At 46.1% G+C, this 20754-nt stretch overlaps 2 protein-coding genes across 4 annotated transcripts in view; both read right to left on the bottom strand.

The window, feature by feature from the left end:
- Nucleotides 1-6836, bottom strand: part of FYCO1 (FYVE and coiled-coil domain autophagy adaptor 1) — a 77755-nt gene extending 70919 nt beyond the window's left edge. For 2 of the 3 annotated variants that reach the window (XM_019724045.2, XM_074312504.1), the window contains exons 1-2: nucleotides 6701-6836; nucleotides 4291-4422 (exon numbers count right to left, since the gene is read on the bottom strand). The gene's annotated coding sequence lies outside the window, so the exon portion shown is untranslated. The remainder of the gene's footprint in view (nucleotides 1-4290; nucleotides 4423-6700) is intronic. The other variant, XM_074312503.1, reaches the window with a different exon arrangement.
- A 5769-nt stretch (nucleotides 6837-12605) lies between these two features.
- On the bottom strand, nucleotides 12606-18828 carry XCR1 (X-C motif chemokine receptor 1). Its single transcript, XM_019724044.2, has 2 exons — nucleotides 18713-18828; nucleotides 12606-17024 (listed from the first exon to the last, which is right to left on the bottom strand). Exon 2 carries the CDS (start codon nucleotides 17005-17007, stop codon nucleotides 16000-16002), a length of 1008 nt encoding a protein of 335 aa, XP_019579603.2. The 5' UTR covers nucleotides 17008-17024; nucleotides 18713-18828; the 3' UTR covers nucleotides 12606-15999.
- Nucleotides 18829-20754: the final 1926 nt, after the last annotated feature.

The raw sequence follows: 20754 nt of genomic DNA, 5'->3' as shown, positions 1-20754 counted from the left end.
GACTTCTGGCCCGAGCCAGCTCAAAGCTGACCTCCACCCCCACTAGCCAACTGCTCCCCTAGCTCAGGAGACACTCAGAGGCAGCTTCTGTCCACATCACCATGGCTGCTTCAGCACTGGGGGAAGGACTCCAGGACCCCCACACCTTACAAGACCCCAAAGTACAAGTTACCTCCATGAACCCAGGGTCGTTGTTGCGTGACTAGTAAAAACCTCTATCACTGTCTCTGGCAAGCTTTCAAACAACAAAGAAATATATTTTATAAAATTTGGGAGAACATTGGGTTCTCTAGCCAACAATCCAAAATTATGTTTAAACTTACCCAGAATGTCTGAAAATACCCAATCTTCTGAAAGGGACTAAAAGCATGTTTTAAAATTCTTATTTATTACCTGGGACTACTTCCTGAGTGCCTAGTCATGGCCTAGGTATTATTTTAGAGGTAAAGGATCTTCCCCACCTCCAAATTCCTCCTATACCTGCCCGGAAGCCCTAAATGCCTTAAACAACAGACACAGCAGTTTAGTCCCAAATTAAAAGGCAAAGATTGACTCTTGTAAACTTATTTACACAATGGTGCAAATGACTAACCTTCACAATGTTGCCCAGAAACTGGCTCTGACAGGAGCAACACAGCGTCTGAGTAGCTACAGAAGGAAAGAAGGAACAGAAGGGGAGGAAGAGGAGGTTTGGGCGTAGAAGACAAGCTTGCCAGGCCTTCAACAAACTTTGTCCTATTGCTCCCAACACTAGAGCTAAGAACCAGAGGGTACCTTACCTACCGTTGGACTCCTCGCACTCACACCAGCTGGAAGCAGACCAGCTGGAAATTCCACCCAGACCAAGAAAGGAAGTTAACAAGGACAGTTCAGATCAGCCCAAAGCAGAAAGCCTTTCTGGAAGAGTTCACTGCCTTGGTCTGGTTCAACACACCCAACAGCATATGTCCAGTTACCACCTATGGAAAGGGGGGTACTAGGCTGGTACCTGCAGCTCTGAAGGCCCGAGGTCCCACTGGCTCAAGCGCTGAACAGGTTGGTGGGCAGACAGGCTACCCTCACCAGAGCTCCAAGAAGGTACCTAGGGAAGGGAGTGCTCAGGAGTTGCTCAGAGGTCAGCTCAGAGGCGGACATTTCAGCACACGTGAGCAAAAGCTCATTGGGCAACTCCATCCCTTAGACCTACAATTAATGTGTTGACCAAATGCAGGCCTGGGCCACGTTTTCCAAACACTCCTCCTTGCTTGCAATCTTCTTTCTTAGAGAGAATGAAGACCTGAGACTTTGCCATCACTTCTTGAAACTTCTCTGGGTCCCCCCTCTTTCTCACCGATAATTTCAGGTTTTTCGGTCACTCGCCCTGAACACACATGACACCGGCCCCAATTTCAGCCCACTGACCTAGGAGAGCAGAGTCAAGGGGGACCTGTGGATGTGAAGTGTTGCTTCCGGGTCTGGGGGAAGCAGACTGTCTTTTTTCTTAGGAAGAATGGCAGCTGCTCCTGGGAGGGGCTATACATCTGTATTTGGGGCAGCAGTGCCACTGGACAGCCCAGAGAAACCATCCAGGAAGTGATGACGGCACGTGTAAAAATCTAGGCCATTGCTGGATCAGCGGCACAATGAGTAAGACCTCAACTGGTGCGTCTACTCCTGCCCCCCAACAGCACAAAGCCCGCACTGGCGGAGACAACTGCAGCACTCCCAAATCACAGGCTCCAGGAAGTCTCCTGAGCGGAGCATCAAGGCGTCAGTCCAGCTAATGATGAATTAAGAACTGGTAGGATGTACTATCGCTCTCTCTGATAGAATGTGCTGCTCCACCAAACACGGCCCTCAGGGAGACAACACGTAACCTCTACGTGTTAACAAACCGCCTGCCAGCCCAGAGGGGTTGTGCTTGGCACCACTATGAAGAGGCAGGCCGGACCCAGAAGCTGGAGCTACAGCTGTGGACAAGGCCGGCGGAGCCCTGGGCTTCAAGGAACTCACGCTCCTGCGGGGAGGGGCAGACCATATACACCCCAGCGAGCTTACAGGCAACTAAGGGAGCTCACCTGAGGCCTGTGAGAAGCTCCTAGACGAAGGCAGAGGCACATGAGGCACCGAACTCTACTTTGCTCAAGATTCTAAGCCCTAGTGCAGGGATCTCTCCTTTCTTCCACTCTTGTGGCCATCTACCTCTCCAGTAATGTCTTGTTCAATCTGTCTTTCCCACTTGTCTGTAAGCTCCACTGCTATTCATTATTTATTCATTACTTCCCCAGCACCTAGCACAGATCTGACACACGGAGGGCCCTCAATGAATTACTTGTTCAATGAATGAATCAGACAAAACCAAACACACTGACTGGCTCTCGCTCCACAAACCAAATGAAACTTTAGGCATAGAAATGTACTAGAAATGTACCAACATGTAAATAATGATAATTATCCTTCAATGGTGGGAAACATGGGTAAATTTTCAAAAAATTCTATTTCTCTGATTTTTCAATTTTCCTTTATGGAGCACAAATTACTTTCATGTTGACTAAAATAATGCATTTAAAAAATCAAGTCTGCAGTCAAGTAATTGCAGACATTATACCATCATTATTGTGTAAATATTATAGTTATTATTCCAAGAATGAATGGAATAAATTAATTTAGCAATCAGGTGGATTAACTGTGTCTACCAGAGAGTGTGCACCCCAGCTGTGACCCCGAAGTCACCTTGCCCAGAAGCCTCCTTTACCCTATCCAGGACAGTGCTAACCACAGCCATTACCACCACCTCCCCACTCACCCAGCCTCCCCGAGGCCCTTTCTTTCCTCCATTCCTAGAAGTTTGGCTCTGGAACCATCTAACAGGAACACTGCAAGGGCTGGGGAAGTTTTGACGGATGTGATTTCTGCTATGCTCCATGGGGACAAGAGCAACAAGCTGGGTATAGACAGGCCAGGGGGACGGGCTCGGGTGCCTATATTCTGGCATTTAGGAGGGGCAAGCAAGACCCAGGATAGCTCTGAAGCATTTGTGGCAATGGGCAAGAAAACGGTCTTCTCTTTTACCAATTGTTGCTGAGTCTTGCCAATTTGGACCCTATTCAGATTTGGAGCTTTGGAGTCAGACTAGTCACGTGAAATTTATTATTGCCGATCAGATCATGCCATGACTGGGTGAGACACACGGTAAGCTTAGCTCACCCAACTGTTTTCAGACAATTTTAGCAAATTGATCTATTCTGGGGATGTTACTTGATCTTTTTCTACCTTGCGTGGTTTTTTGGTTTGTTTGTTTTCATACAGGGTGGGGGTTACCCTTTATCTTCCCTCACAGAGGAGGTGGAGAAGGAGAAGAACAGACATGCTCAGCATCTATCTTTGGCTGAGGCTCCTAAGTGCCCCCTCCCTGTTTCTGACCGAGGCTGCAGATGCCCTGGAAAAAGCCCCTGGGGCTATAGGCTCAGCTTGAAGATATCCCTTCTAGCTCCACGTTAAACGGCCACCTCTGGTCCAGCTGTCCAGCCCAACTGATTCCCTTGGCCTAGCCCTCTGCATGCTAATGCCCTGCTGGAAATGCTTTTTCCGCTTCAGGTTTTATTTCTAAATTGCAAGGGTTTCCCTAACAGTTTTCTGCTCCACGTCAAGGGTGAGGTACCCCAGGCTCCCGAGGTAGTTGGTCAGACCTGCCCTTCGGCCCCTGAACCAGCCACAGGGCCACAGTACTGTCACCAGACCACAGCTCTCCTGAGTCTGTCCTCCGAACCACACTGATGTATGTATCCTCATCCCTGAAAACAGGATCTTTCAAATGCCACAGACCTGCATGAACAGGAACAACCAATGGCGATCGCTAAAAGCACCAGGCTGACTGGTTTCCCCGTGAGGAAGCGGGGGGAAAAACACCTGCACACCTGAGCACAGCCCTCATCCTCCTCTTTTAAAAGCTGTGGAGCCCACGGGCTCTGAAGCTGAAGCTTTTACGATGGGGACCTACAGTGACACATCTGAAAACTGCAAGAAGATGAACACAGACCCCTGGACACATTTCAATACCCACCCTACTGGTTTATTTAGTTGTTCGAACAGAGGCTCTTCTCCCAATCAAGAGCTTTAAAACAAAACAAACAAACAAAAAAGTTAAACCCAACTGGCCTGAGATTACAAACAAAAAATACTGTTTATCTTTTGAGCAAGACAATGACATCTGGCCACTAGGTGAGCAGATGTTTGCCAAGGCCCAACTCCACTCATCTCTGCTCACAGGCGCTTCCAGCTCGTTACAAGACACCAGTTAATGAACCTTACCTGCTCGGCCGCCTCGGGCTGCTCCAGGGAACATGGCTCCACACTCTGAGTTCCTACCAGTGACGTTCACAGCTGAACAACACGCTTCCTCACATTTAAAGGCATCCCAGTCTTGAGTCACCAAAGCTGTCCCTGGAATCAGCAGAAAACACAGTGTGCCCACGAGCCAAACCTCTCCCCTAAAGGGAAGATGACGACTGCCATTCAAGTGCTGACAGTTCTGGAGAAGCAGCCCACGGCCTCGGGGACCAACATGGCCAAGGTCACCCGCTGTTCTGGTCTTGCTCTTGAAGAGTTTGCCACTCCAAAATACGCCCCTTTGGGATGACTGGTTACCTTAGGCTAGTTCATTTTAAGAAAAAGCAGTGAGAGAAGCTCTGAAAGCCTAGACGTTAAGGTCTTGTAAAAGGATATTTACATTTGTAAGGGAAATATCCATCTGTAAGGGTGTTTCTCCCTCACTGTCCCAGGCCTGCCTTTACATGCAATGGAGAAGGCAGGGACTTAAATCTGCATAACCACCTTCCCCTAGTTTACTGTGCTTTTCCCGGTCACCTTCTATTACTGACCTTCTACCCCCAATATCTTCTTTAGCCTTTAGCTGAAAGTGTTATTTAAGCTGATGGCTTCCACCATTTGGGTGAGTTACTCAGTGTTCCTGGGTCTCTCTCATGTATACAGGAGGTATACATATTATTAAACTTTAATTTGTTTTTCTCTTGCTAATCTGTCTGGTTTTCACTTGATTATTAGTCCAGCCAGAAGAAGAGTCTAGGATAATTCTTCCTCCCAGACACCTGTTTTAAGTGCTTCCTCTCATCACAGACATCTGTGGGAGCCCTCGCTGCCCCAAAAGGACCAGGCTAAACGCGTAGTTCCTGACCCCATGCTGGTGCCCCAAAACGAGCCACAAGGAGCAAAGACCATCCAAGGAGCAGTTACAAGATCGACTCTAAAGCCACAAAAATCATCGAAGTAAAACATTAATTGTAGAATCTAACAGGTGGTGCAATTCTTTCAACGAGTCTGTATGTTTAACCATCTTCCTAATAAACTACTGAAAACACTTTAAAAACTAAATAGAAAACCTGTTTCCTAAAGCAAGAGCCTTTTCAGATCCTTTTAATCAAAGAAAGAAGGCCATAGCCCATCACTGAGACAATTAACTCTGCTTTCCAGAGTGATAATAATAATGGCCCCTAACTGGCACAGGGCATTCAATAATTTGTGAACAGTGCTTGTCACAGAGAGTGCGGGTCAAGTGCAGCCCAGCCCACCTGGGCCCACTTCAGAAGGTGGAAGCCACTGAAAGCAGAAAATCTCAGAATGACAACTCCTCCCCAGCTGCAACACCCAGAAGCCGCATTAGGCAGATGGCAGGGAAGTTGAGCTTGCTAGAGACCGCAAGGCTCCTGGTGGCAGGAGGAGAGTGAGCACCTTAGGGCCTGATCCTCTGCCCTCACAGCCCCTGACCCATTTTTCTGCAGGGAAAGGAAACTGCTGTGGTAAGACAAACAGAGGGGCAGAGAAGCTGTGACCAAGACAGGCAGTTTCACTAAGGGCTCTATTTTTCCCAGAGAGGGCAGCCAACGAAAACTGTGAAGAGTGACAAGGGGTATCAGAGGCCCTATGTGCATTAACGGGGAGCCACGTGGTTAACATGTCAACCACACAGGCCTTTCTTGTAACAATAATAAAACCCAGCCCTCCCCCTACAGCTCCCAGCGAGGTTCTGAACAGCACAGACTCCAGTCCAAGCGGAGCAGCCACGTCAGAGGCCATCCACAGACCCACAGGTGTTTCAGGAACCATCAGCGGAGGCCGGTCTCCAGACCCTGTATCTGGGCACAAGGGGCAGTGAGTAAAGAGAACGGGCCGTGACCTGAGGATGTCCTGGGATGAACAAACCGTCTTCCTGTGGGAAGAAGGGAGAAACCAGGGCACCAGTGGAGTCTCGCAAAGTGAAGGTCTGGGCGGCCCCGGCCCAGCTAAGCCGGGATCTACGCTTCTTAGGTCAGCGGCCCCTTGGGCAATGCAGGCAGAAAGTCTTGTGCCTAAAACATCCCAGGGCTTGTTCTGAGACCCCCACAAGGTGGGTTCCTTTGCGGCCCCTGGGACCCCACCTTGTGACCCTGGACCCTGGAACCCAAACTGGTGTTTGGCGGGTCTGTCTTTCTAACTGAAAACCTGAGGCAGGCTGGGTTCCAGGGTCAGTTTTACCGGCCCGACGTGCTTCCCAGGCCCACGGGACAAGGGCAAGAGCTCAGGCGAGGTCTGTGGATAACCCGGGATGGGCGGGGACGGAAAGGGCAACAGGTGACAAGCCGCGCACGGAGGCAAGTTCTCCGCTCCGGGGCCAAGAGTAGCCTGGACGCCCCTAGAGTCTGGCCGGTACCCCGGTGGCACTTACGCGCTCGTGTGTCCACCGCTGGACAGAACCGAAACTTTCTGCGGCCAAGCGGAAGAGCGCGGGAGCGCGGCGTGGTCGGCCATGATACGCAGACCGCAACACAGGCGGGTGCGGACTACAACTCCCGGCATGCTGCACAGGGCCAAGGCCTACAACATCCATCGGACGTCACGTGCAGATGGACGCAGACTACAACTCCCGACATGCGCCGCAGAGCAGATGTTTACAACTCCTACTGGTCCTTCCTGGCAGCCCGCCGTGGGTTAACCCTTGCAATGCCGGCGTGTGCCCACAAACCATGGGTCTGGAATCTTGAAAGCAGCGCTGTCCATGTTTAACTTGAGAATTTGAAACGCGGCTAGTTTGAGTTGAATTGTGCGTGTGTTGTAAGTGCAAAATACACCTGAATTCCAACGACTCAATACGAAAAAAACGAATGTAAAATAGCTTAACATTTTTATATTGATTACATGTTGAAATGATAATATTTTTGATATGTTGAGCTAAATAAAAAACATTATATATTGATCTCCCTCACTTCTTAAAACACTGATCTACTTAAAATGAGTGCTCAAAAACTACGTGTTAATGAACTTCCACCCCTAACTTCTGCCCCACTCTCTGCTCAATTTCTATTTATTAGTTATATTTTCTATTTATAAGTTGCAAAGTACTCAGAGTGGACTTAATAGAACACATGCATTCGTTAATAATATCTATATGCAATAATATCTACTACATCGTGTATGTGGGAGGTAATGACAAAATCATCACTTCCTTTCATTTTCTCGTTGATTCCAAGACTTGAGCCCCTGGGAACCTGCAGATCCCAGTATGGCATACTTGGGTGTGGTTAGCTGGGTGGTCTCTGCCATCAGGTAGACTGAGGGGGGCTTCAACTTGGCCACCTCCCAGCAATGTAACCCCGGCCAGGTCACTTTTCCTCTGGGTGTTTTCTTCCTCGTCAGGTGATGAGGAGGAGTGTTCTGAGGACTGAATAAGATAATGTATGTGACGTGCTTTCCCAATTCCTGGCACACCGTACACACTTAATAATAACAGTAGCAATGATTATTATATAATTCTATTAACTCACACCAGGATATAATCAGCAAGGCAGCCACACAATGATTTTCAGATTTTGCCCTATTTTGTTTTTCACGAAAGGTGAGAACTTCAAAGTGCAGGGTACCACAGCAAGTGTCTTTGCCTCATGCCTGACTAAAGTCAGGGCCAGGGCAGTCAGGACAGCACTGGGAGTCTCTGAGATGGAGGTAGGGCAGCAGCATTTCCCAGGATGATTTACTATGGGAACCGTTGGTCATGAGGCATGTTAAGGGATTAGTGTTCCAGGAAACACACTTTGGCACATGCAGATGGAAAACCAGAGGAGATGGAAGGAAACTCAGAGTGTGTTGGTTCATGGGTTCTCACTTGTGGGCATGGGAATCACATGGGAAAGTATTTATAAATACAGAGGCCTGGGCCCCATCCAGACGTACTGAATCAGTACCTCTGATAAGGGTGAGCTTCTGGTGTGTATATTTTAAAGTACCTTCCCAGGTGATTCTGTCAGGCATTCCTAGTTAAAATCCTCTGACCTAATTCATTGCATTACAGATGAAGAAACTAAGGCCTAGAAAATGTTAACAGGCTTGTAGAAGGAGACACAATGTGTGGCCCGAAGGCTTAGGTTTGAATCCTCACTGTGTGACTTCTTGTAATTTGCTTAACTCCTTCATGCACACAGCAATTTCAAATGACATTTGTGACTATTAAATGAGCTAAGGCAAGACAAGCACTCTAGCATGGTGCCTCATATAGAGTTAGGGTTGAATAATTTCTGGCTATTTTGTCATCGTCACCATCATCATCATTGCTATCGTCATCACCACCATCATCACTATTTCCACCATTACCACCAGTATCACCACCACCACCATCATCATCATCACTATCATCATCAGTGTCATCATCTCCACCAGCACCACCACCATTACCACCAGCAACACCACTATCATAATCGCCATCATCAACATCACTATTTGCAGCACCACACCCAACCAGCTAGCGGCACACCTGGGACTAAAATCCTGATCTTCAGACTCATAATTCAGTGCCTCTTCCACTATGAAGCCTCCAAATTCTCAAGGCAAACCTAAGGAGGCTTTAAGTATTTCATTGCCCAAGATTGTGCAATGAAATCTTTTTTTCTGATTAGAAAAATAAAATTCTTTTTTTCCCAAACTGGCTCTTGACACTCAGAATAAAGGAAATCAACTACATATGAGATATGAGAAGAAACTAAAAAGGGCCCCCTAGAAAAAGTCTTATCTTTGCTACCAAGGAATAACCTTTAAGTAAATGGATGGCAGGAAGGAAATTCTCAATAATACTATTCTACAATAATCGAGCTTGCCATTTTCTAAGAGTGTCACTTCCTCGTTGAATAGTTCTGGTGTCCTGAGCAGGGGGCAGTACTGAAAGGAGCAGTTTGGGGTGGGGTCTGATTGTATTGCTTGTCAGAGTCTTCTTCCTAAGATATTTTTGGGTGGGCGCATCGATGCCACACCTCTGGTGTCCCATATTGTTGACTTCGATTGCAGCAAGCCTGGGCAGTAGTGAAACCTCAGTAACCTCATCCCCACAGGTGGCAGTTCTTTGTAGATTTGGTGGCTGGTCTCCTTCCCTAGTTGGGGGGATTCCCCATCATATGAGTCTTGGTGGGAGATAGAGCCCACTTCTACAGCAAGCCCATGCGTGCCGTCCCAGCTCCCACGGGGCCAGAGTGTAGGCGTGTGGCCTTAGCTCCATCCAAGCACTGCATGTGCCTGCCATGTGCAGGGCGGTGGCAGTTCCTTCCGGAGCTGCTGCTACCTCTGGCCTCTGGAGTGGTTGTGCCAGAGATAAGCTTCTTTGGTCTTACCTGTTTCTTCTGCCTTCCCGTCAGTTTTGTGAGCTCTACAGCATCTTTTCTCTTTCTCTGAGTATAAACACTTCCGTGTTTTACTTCCCTCCATTTTATGTATAATTATATTCATTTCTTTCTTTTTTCATTTTCCTGAATCATTTGTGATGTAGTTGTAGATATTATGACACAATCACGATGCAATCTTGCCCAATATTGTTTCATACATTTTTCTTCTGCATGACAGCTGGAGGTGATTTCTGTTGATTATATCTAAGAGTCCTTATGGACACATTCCTTGTTTGGGGAAGCAGAATGATGTGGTGGAAAAGTAGGTATTTGGGGACAAGATAGGCCTGAGTTTAAAAATCCCCGATCTGGATCCCATGAGCTTGAGCAAGTCATTTATCTCTCCAAGCCTCCCTTTTCTCATCTGGGTAAAAAAGACAATGCCTACCTTACAAAGTCGTTGTGAACATGTGACATAATGTGTGCAAGGCACATAGCACAGTGCCTGGCACATAGTAGGTGTTCAATGAATATTTATTGTGTGAGTGATCAAATGAATAAATACACTAGATCAGTGCTTCTCAAACTTGGCTCTACATTATAACCACCTGGGGAACTTTTAAAAATCTTGATGCCTGGTCACACCCCAGACCAATTGCATCAGAAACTCTGGGGGTAGGACCCAGGCATCAGTATTTTTTGAAGCTTTCCACGTGATCTAGCATACTGCCCAGATTGAGAACCATGCCCTGGATGTTGGAGTATGACCTCTGTGAGCCCTAATGCGCTCCATGGTCTAAGTGGGGAAACAGAGGTCTTACAAGGTGGCTGTGAGATGTGGAAAGGTATGGACCCAGCACAGAGTAGGTTTCAGAAAAAGTCAGTTTCCAATCTCCTGTATGTGTCTTTAGTTAGGTGCAATGCTCTGTGTGGGCCAGGTAAACGAAGAAGACTTATTGGGGTGGGTTCTGAAATGCACTGGAATTTCCGCATACCTACTGAAATTTGTGTCCTGTATTGTTCTGCTCAGCCCGCCATAAAAAAAATCCCACAGACGAGGTAACTTAAACAACAGAAGTTTCTTTTCTCACAGTTCTGGAGGCTGGAAGTCTGAGATGAAGGAGTCTGCAGGGTTGGTTCCTTCTGCGGCTGTAAGGGAGAATCTGCTCATAGCGTTCTCCTAGTTTTGGGTGGTTGCTGGCCATCTGTGGTGCTCCTTGGCTTGGGGTAGTATACCTCTAGTCTTCACATGGCTTTCTCCCTTTGTCCCTGTCTGTGTCCAAACTTTTCCTTTTTTTAAGGACACCAGTCATTGGATTAGGGGCCTGTCCTAGTGCAATATGACCTCATCTCAACGAACTGCATATGTAACTAACCTACTTCCAGATGAGGTCACATTCAGAGGTATGAGGGGTTAGGGTTTGAACATAGGAATTTAGTGGGGGACACACTTCAACCCAAAACATGCCCTATGCTCCCTATGCTATAGATTTGTATCCCATGAAGAATCTCATGGAAATGCAACCCATGAAATTATAGGCCCATAGACTTTATTTTTTAATCATGGGAAGGGACCTTACAGATCACTGAGTTCAAACCTCTCCAGTTAAGTTGAAAAAATAAACTCCAAAGGAGGGGAAGTGGCTTTCTAAAGGCCCAGCCAGAAAAGTGAGTGACTTCCTCATGGGACCAACGTTTGTGGGTCCTCTAACGTTGAAATAAACAGAAGATACTTTGAAGAAATAACAATGTTCAGTATTATTACTTTTTTAAAAACTCATATTTTCCTTACCATTAGACAAGATCAGAGGCAGAAGGTTGAACCAATTGTAACCAAAGTGGGAGGAGCAGATACAGGTGGGTACGTTCTCTTCTCAACTCCTATAATTCATGGCAAAGTGCCTTGGAATAGTTTCAATGACATGCGCAAGGTATGCATTCCCAGTTGTGTGAAAAACCAAGTGAGGTCATTTTCTGTTGGTCCAGAGGGTTCACCCAGGTCATCTGGAGAAAGGGCCAGGAATTTCCTGGGACTGGAGTAATCCTATGGAAACCTTTCCCCAACTGTGAGTGACTAGAGGCTGGCCAGCTTGAAAATGGAGCTAATTCATCTCTGCTGTCTCATTTCCCCCTACACAGGCTTTGCACTGGCTTCACGCTGACCTCACACAGAGCAGGCCCTCCATAAATGAGGCCAGGGACCTCCTGGAGGTCTACACGTCTCCTGCTCATGCCCTTTTCCCTGCAACCACCCCATTTCCCATGCCCGTCTGTTGGCCATTTCTTCTAACCACAAGTGATGTTCAAGGCTGATATTCTGAAATGGTCAAAGTCCAGGAATTGGGCTGCTTTTGTCCTCCTTTGGTCCCTCTGGTCACACTTCCTTTTGTGGAAGGGCGGGGGGGGGGGGTTCGTTGTGCAGCAGGGGACTACAACCACCTCACACCTAAAATCTGAGCTGGTTTCACGGTGGAGAGGGGAGATCTATACAGAATAACTTGGTGAGGGGTTAGGATAACCGCAGCTCCTCTTCACAAACTAACCCCCAAACCTGCAAAGTAGCGCTCATCACATTTTCAGGCGGCCTGAAATTCCCAGCAGGAAGCAGTGTCATTCCTTTTGATTGGAGGGCTGATCTCTGAAAGGTTCTTGTTCAGATACAAACAGATCACGAGATAGAAAAAAGCCTTGGACTTGGAGACAGAACACTTGGGTTACCAGACCAGAGTGGGATAGGGGACCGAAAACTGAGCCACAGAGCACTCCAGAAAGACATGGTCTTGGACAATTTTGCCTAAGGCCTAAACGGAGCCAATTTCCCACCAGCCTGACCCACACAGAGCTTGGTCCACATTTTAGCTCCAATCCCTCTTCTGTGTCCCTCCCTTCACCCCAGACCCTAACCCAGTTTCCCCATAAGCAGAGAGCTTTGAGGAATCTTATGTAATGACCCTGGGTAGAAACAAGGAGGACATAACTAGCCAGAGGTAAGCCAATTCATGCTAATCTTTTATTTGTGAACATGATACAATGATGCTTTCTGTTTTTATGAGATGATTGCAATAGTAATTCGTATTAGTCTGGGCTAAATGATTTGCAAAGCAAGTACTTTTACACACATGATTTCATGGGTACCTCCACCATGTGGGCAGAGTCTGTCTTTGTGTTGTCAACATTTCTGCAGTTTTACAGATGGCAGCACGGAGGCTCTGAGAGGCCCAAAGTCACAGTGGATAAGAAAAAGAGCTTGGTATTGGGGTTTGGGGTCAGGGCTCAAATTCCGAGAGCTTTCTCAGCCAGTTTACTTTGGAAATCTGTCCTACTGGGCTTTGCAGCTTTCACAAATGAAAGCCATTAGGAGTTCAACAAACCAAGTGATATCTGGGCTGGTGGGCTCTGGAGAATAATTCATGGGAAGCCCACGGATGATACCTGGAGTTGACTAGAAGATACAATATAAACAAGTGTCAGAAGAGGAAACAGAAGTAGAAAAAAGGCAAAAATATGATCTCCTATCCACTTAACCAACCACAAATATTACTGGGCACCAAGGAAAATTCTAGACATGCAACACAGGTTGTATTCTCGAGGAAGTGTCACTCTGGCTGAGGTCATCCGAGGTCTGGAGCTGTCCTGGGCTTAGAGGCCCATTCCTTTCAGGAATCGGCAAGGTTCTTCTCTTCTTGATTTTGCTTGAGAGTGGAAATGGAAATGCTGGGAAGAGGATCTTCCCCAGAAACTGCTGTGGATTTTTTTATGTTTCAGGAGTGGCAGGTCTGCAGCCTTGTGTCCAGGGCACCGTTCTTCAACTGGAGAGGGAGGGGTAGGCCTGCAGGAATCCATCTGAGGTTTCACAGTGGTTTCAGTGGATGGAGGGAGGGGAGAGCAGGAGGTTGTGGCCAATGAAGAGTGTGGTCAGAGAATGCAGAGTGTGGTCATGGGTCTCACCCACACTCCTTTCTGATAGGATGCCCCTCTAGCTTCCTGTTTACACCTTTCTGTCTCTGTGCCTCTTCCCTTGGATTTCCAAGGAGCTGGATTCGGAGAAGACTCTTGATTAAAGATTCCCCGGGAGGCTAGTCTATTGGGAAAGCCAAAACATCACTAGAAATGTAAAGAGATGGGCATGATTGTATTTAATGAAGTGCTCCAAGTGACATGGCTGTGTGTTGTTGAAAAAAATACTTGGATAAGCATCTTAGTATGTGAAGGAATGGGATGGAGTGGGGACAGTGAAGCAAGCTTCTCCAAGAACATGCTGTGTGGTGATACCCCAGAACCTGCCTTCTAAGAAAAGTGGGTTCAAAACCCATGGTGGTTTGGTTTGGCCAAGTGGGTGTGTGAGCTGGAATCCTCTGCCCTTCTGCTCCCTGGGCTGAGCCCACCATCTAAATAAAAGTTGAACAAAAGTTGAATCCTATCAATTTGAGGGGGCGCCAAATGATTAGCCTGACAGAAGCCCATAAGCTTCTCTGACCCTGTAACCATCTCATGGTCTCCTTCCTTTTCCTATTTCTTCCATTCATGGCGAGTAATGGCCCCACCTATTGGTTAGTTAGTTCCCTAGAGCTTTATCCCCTCACTGGTACACCACCCAACCCTCTCCAGCAGGTGTTACTGACCTAATTCTTGAAATTAGACCCTCACTCTTCCCCAGCCAGGTCAAATTCCTCCAAGGCTGGCCACCTAATGGCAAATAGATCATTGAAATTGTAGCTGGAACTGAAGGGAAAAATACATCTCTAGGCTCCAGCTGAGGGCTGTATTAGTAGCTACTTTATTCAACAAGCATGTACTAGGTGCCACAGTAACTCTGTGCAAAGGAACTGAGCAAGACTCTGGTATTCCCATTTTCGAGGACTTGCAGCAAATGTTTCTAACTAAGGTGCATGTCAGAACCCCCTGGGGAGCTTTCCAAAGGCCCCATTCCAGAGCTGAATCAGGTTCGCAGATTGGAACCAGGTCTGTGTGGTTAAGTTTAGAGGGTGGCTTTTTATCTACGTTTTTGGATGTGAAGCTATGAGACTGTGTAAGAGGTAGGCATGTGTACCACTAACTAAAAAGCAAGGTCAAGCATAATCATTGCCATGGAGAAGATTAAATAATGTGCTCTGAGTGTAGACTAGGGAAGAAAGGTTAGTATCTATAAAGAAGCAGCCTGGGGCAAGGAAGGTCGAAAGCGCCCCATGGTGTATTTCCCCTGAAAGCATAAATCAGAAGAATAATGACAGCTGTCATTCTTTGCTCCTTCTCAGTACACAGTGATAGAGCACCAGGGTCCATCCTTAGCAGGGGGTAGGAACAGTAAACCGTCCTCGGGCAGTTTGCAGTCTGAAGGGGCAGGGAGATAAGACATGCAAGTGTGTAACTACGAGGTATGGTGGAAAGTGACAAATAATATTTTCGAGGGGACAAGCAGAGTGCCACAGCAAAACAGAGAGGGCACTCCTGATTTAAAGATTGAGGAGGGGCTTCCGGAAGGAGGTGGCCTTTCAGCTGAGGCTTGCTTGTAGGTTAGGGAGTAAAAGGGCACATGTTCCAGGCCCAGGTGACAGCATGACAAGAGCCCAGAGGTAAGTGGGAGAAAGATTTCTGGAAAGGGGCCAGTGGTCTTTTGTGTTTGGATCCCAAGCTGATTGGGGGTGGGAGCTTAGGGTGGAATAAGAATGGAAAAGTCAGTTGGCACTAGATTGAAGGGGTCTTGGAAGACTTGCTAAGGTGTCTGGGCTTTATTTCTATGTAGCTAGGAGCCCGTAAGGCTTTTGAAGCACCCTGATTTCAACGCAGAGGACACTTGGTGGGGAAAGAGATGAGCAGCAGGAAACTGCTAAGGGGAAGCGAGGCCATTGTGGGGGGATGAATCTGTGGGCTCATGATGGCAAGAACATCTCTGAGAGACACTGGGCAGGCAGAGGCAATAAATCTTGGCCGTGGGAGTGGAGGGAAAGGAAATGCAGGGCTCGAAGATGACTCAGGTTTGGAGTGTGAGCGACTGGGGCACAATTATCACACACAGTGAGTTTCAGCCCCTCATCAAGTCTTGACGGATGCTCCTTTCTGGGACATCTTCCTTGTTTTAGAACCTTCTGAAACTAAGCAATAAGAAATCCATGTCTAAATGAAGGAATGAATGATGAACTCAGAATCCAAGAAATGTTTTTCTTGATGGCAATATACAATTTGCAGGTGGGGATCCACTTTTCTGCAGAAGAGGGGGCATGTACCTGGTGTAATGTATTTCTTCCGCCCCCCCCCTCCCCGCCACCAGGAGGCTGTAGCTTCCCCAGAGTTGCACCTTCTGCAGGGCTCCTTCCTGTACCATTTCTCCTTGCTCCCACTCCAGCTCCTTTGTCTATAGCTACCTGCCCCACCAAACTCTCTTTCAGTAGAAGGAGGCACCCTCATAGTGGAAGGAACCCGGGGAGTGAGGTAGCGGGGAAGGGATCGACCCCTGTGACCTGCAGAAGTGCCGGAGCAGACTTTTGAGGTGTCTGCGGAACTTGACCCCGACGAAGACGTAGAGCACTGGGTTGAAGCAGCAATGGGAGAAGGCAAAATTGCGACAGATGAGCAAGACGTAATCCAGCTGCTGGCTGATCTCACAGCTCCGGATGACCTCCAGTTTCAACAGCGTCTGCAGAAACAGGGACAGGTTGTAGGGAGCCCAGCTGATGAAGTGGGCCAGCACAATGGTCAGGATGAGCCTGACAGTCCGGTGGTGCCGTCTGGACCGTGACCGGAACAGGGTCCTGAGAATCTCCACGTAGCAGAACAGGATAATCCCCATGGAGAGCAGGAAGAAGACGATGTGCTGGTAGACCGAGGCCAGGAACCACTTGAGTTCTGAATAATCACAACGGGAAGGTTCTGGATTCTGAAACACTTTGTGGAAGATGGCATCAGGGATGGAGGACAGGACGCTGGCGGCCCACACCACCGTGGTCACGAGCACTCGGCATTGGAGGGTGTGGACTCTCAGGGATGAGAGGGGGTTCACCACAGACAGGTAGCGGTGGATGGTCATGATGGTCAGGAAGAAGATGCTGCTGAAGAGGCTGATGGAAAAGACCATGTTGAGGAGCTTGCAGGGGAAGTCGCCCAGCACCCAGCCCCAGTGGTATTCCAAGGTCCACAGAGGCAATAAGAAGGAGAACACCAGGTCCGAGAGGCATAGGTTGAGGATGAAGACGTTGGTGAGGGACTCCAGGCTCTCATACTTCACCAGGACCCACAACACCAGGCTGTTGCCCACCAGGCTGAGGACGAACACCAGGCTATACAGGATGGTGGTGTTGAAGGCAGCAAAGGTGAAGGTCCGCTTCTCACACAGAAAGCTGTCAGGATCATAATCGTAAGGGGTGGTGGACTCTGGGATGCCTGAGGGCTCCATCTAGACATTGAGAGCGTCTGAAGTGATAGAGACATGGAGTTGAAAGGCACCTGGTTAGGCTATAGTTCCAGAGAATTCATATTACAGAAATGTGCGGTCCATGGACTTGCTATCGTGTATCCCCGAAAATAAGACCTAGCCGGACCATCAGTTCCAATGCGTCTTTTGGAGCAAAAATTAATATAAGACTCAGTCTTATTTTAATATCATGTAAGACCGGGTCTTCATAACATAATATAATAATATAATATAATATAAGACTGGGTCTTACATTAATTTTTGCTCCAAAAGACGCATTAGAGCTAATGGTCTGGCTAGGTCTTATTTTTGGGGAAACACGGTACTAGTTGGTGAACTGTTTGTAACAAGATAAGGATATTTCACCAGCACATGGAGTCATTAAGTATACTCTAGTTTGGTTAGCATTCTTTCTTAGCAAGGTTTTCTTGATGAAGGAAGCAGTGCATTAATTTACATTCTGTCATAAGCCCCTTTTCTCCTTGAAGATTGGCATTTGAGTAGCACGAAGTTAGACCAGTCTCCTAGTAGGTGTAGGAGAAAGCAGTGCAACTGGATTCAAAGACCTGGAACTGGATTCAAAGATGAAATTTGGGCCCTATTACTGTGCTCCTGGGCAAACCATTTAAGCTTTTTGAAACTTTGGTCCTCACATATAAAATAGGGCTAATGATCCCAGAGTCATTCCCTCGTTTACTCAACAAATGTCTAGTGAGCATTTACTATGTCTGCTTGATTCCCTCCCCTCTTCTCTCCCTCCATCTCTCCCTTCCTTTCTTTCTTCCTCCCATAAAATGTAGAAGTCATGATGGCAGGATTGTTTCAGGAAACTTGCTGTCTCTTGAAACAAGTCCAAAAAGAAATGACACAAACGGAGCAAACGTCTCTCATACGAAAGGGGTAGAGAACAAGAGCCCCAAATTCTGTGTATACTTGTATTTCAAAAGCATAATGCATTCTGACCAAGTGGTGCTTATACAAAAACTAAGAGATTGGTTTAATATTTGAAAAAGCAGTCAATTTAAATCACCATATTAACAGAATAATGACAAAACTGTACGATCCTTCTTGATAAATGCAGAAAAGCATTGGACAAAACTCAACATCCATTCATGACATAAACTTTCAGCAAATGAGAGGTATCAGACATCTACAAAAATCATTGCACTTTTTGTTGGTTATTCATTCACTTACTCAAAATTTCAGAGACACTCATGGTCTGGGCCTGGGAGGCCTTGGGGATAAAAAAGGAGAATGTTGCCAAACCTCAAACTCCTCCAAGTTACATTCTAGTTTGGATCCCTTTCGCCTGTCCCTCCCCATCTCCGTGGCCCACTCAACTCTAAGAGAGTAAATTTATCTGTGGTCCACAACATAACTTGAATTGAGAAACACAGCTCTAAATTATCCAACTACCAATAATAACAACACCTACATAACGACTTGTAATAAAATAAATGCCTCTACTTTCTTGAGCAAAAGGAAAAGAAAAGTGTTATATATGACAGTTCTGTTCAAAGTACCATCCGTTGACCAGATTGTGGGGGATCCCCAGACCTATGGAATTGGAGCCTTGAGAATCTGCATATTTATGACCAACCCAGGTGGTTCTGATGCACAATAAAGTCTAAGATCTCCTGGCATAGCTGATTAAAATTAGACAAAAACATGTTTAAATGGTACTCACCTATATCTATACCTCTGGACGTGTGTCTTGAAGGAGAAATGGTGCTTCTCTGTTTCTTATTTTTGTTCAAAGAAACCGAAACACCTGCCCTGCCCAGAAGGCTGGAGGGAGGTGGGGGAAGACTACTGTGTGAAGTTTCAGAGGGAGTCTTTACTAAGCCCTCTTCTCCCCAACTCAAGGCTTCCTGGTTTGATCCACCTCCGTCCCCCGGCTCCCACCCGAGACCTCGTGTTAGAACTTGGTTACAGCACTGGTCACACAGAAAAGAGCTGGATACCCAACCTGTCTCCACAGGCAGGTGGGGTTGACAATTTAGGGGTCTTCTGAGCCCTTAGGTTCCACCAAGGGTAGATGCAGGTAATTTTGAAGTTAGAAGGGAACTTAAAGGATAATGCATTTTTTAAGCTGTACTTTTATTTTTATCAAAAATTGTGTTTGATTAACGTACCAGTTATGTATGATTATGATTATTTTAAACTGAGATAAAATTCAGGTAACATAAAATTTACTATTCTAAACTGCAGAATTCAGAAGTTTTTAGCATATTCACAATGCTGTACAATCATCATTACTATCCAACCCCAGAACATTTCCATCACCCCCAAAAGAAATCCCATACTTGTTAGCAGTCAGTCCCACTCCCCACCTCCCTCCATCCCCTGGCAACCACTAATTTACTTTCTATATGTATAGTTGTATCTATTCTGGACATTGTATAGAAGTGGAATCATACAATATACAACCTTTTGTGACTGGCTTCTTTCACTTAGCATAATGTCTTGAAGGCTTATTCACCTCGTACCATGTATCAGTATTTCATTTCTTTTTATGGTTGAATGACTGAACAATATGGTTGAATAATTCCATTGTATGGATAAACCACACTTCATTATTCCATTCATCAGTTGAAGGACATTTGGGTGGTTTCCATTTTTTGGCTATTACGAATACTACTGCTCTGAACACTCATGTACCTGTTTTATGTGGACCTATAGTTTTAATTCCCTTGGGTATACACCCAGGAGTAAAATTTCTGGGTTTTATGGTAACTCTATGTTTAACTTTTTGAGGAACTGCCACACTGCTTTCCATAGAACTTCACCATTTAACTTTCCTACCAGTATTGTGTGAGAATTTCAATTTCTCCACATCTTTACCAACACTTGTTAGTTTCCTTTAAAAAAAAATGACAGGATATGAAATGGTGACTTGTTATGATTGAGATTGACATTTCCTTAATGAATAACAATGTTGAGTATCTTTACATGTGCTTGTTGGTCATGTGGGTCTTTCTTTTGGAGAAGTAGATATTCAGAACTGTTGGCTCTTAAAAATGTGGGTTGTTCGGCATCTTATTATTAAATTATAAGAGTTATTTATATACTCTGGATACTGAACTCTTATCAGATACGTGATTTGCAAAGAACTTCTCCCATTTTGTGGGTTTCTTTTTTTAATTTCTTGATAGTGTCCTTTTACACACCCAAGTGTTTAATTTTGATGAAGATAAATTTATAATGTTTTTGGTTGTTTCTTGTGATTTTGGTGTCACATTTAAGAAACCATTGTCTAACCCAAGGTCACAAAGATTTGTACCTATGTTTCCTTCCCAGAGATTTTTAAGTTTTAGTGCTGAACTCTAAATTATACTCTAGATCTATTCTTAGGCCGGCACTACCTTGTTTTGATTACCGTAACTTTGCAGAAAGTTTTGAAATTAGGAAGTAAGCATCCTCCAACTTTGTTCTTTCTTCTATTTAAGATTATAAATATGGATCAATTGAATATGATTGAGAGCGGTTTCAACAAGTGTGCCAAGACCACTGAGTGGGGAAAGAACAGCCTTTTCAGCAAATGGTGCTGGCATAACTAGATATCTACATACAAAAAAATAAATTTGCACTCCTACCTCACGTGAGTTACAAAAATTAACTCAAAATGGATTAAAGTCCCAACTTGAAGAGCTAACACTATAAAACTGTTGTGTGTCAAAGGACACTACCAAGAAATGAAAAAGGAATTCTGTTAAGGATTGCACTGAA

The sequence above is a fragment of the Rhinolophus sinicus genome, linkage group LG10 (genome assembly GCF_036562045.2).
Source record: "Rhinolophus sinicus isolate RSC01 linkage group LG10, ASM3656204v1, whole genome shotgun sequence".
Taxonomy (NCBI): Eukaryota; Metazoa; Chordata; class Mammalia; order Chiroptera; family Rhinolophidae; genus Rhinolophus; species Rhinolophus sinicus.
This window is presented reverse-complemented; position numbering and strand designations above follow the sequence as displayed.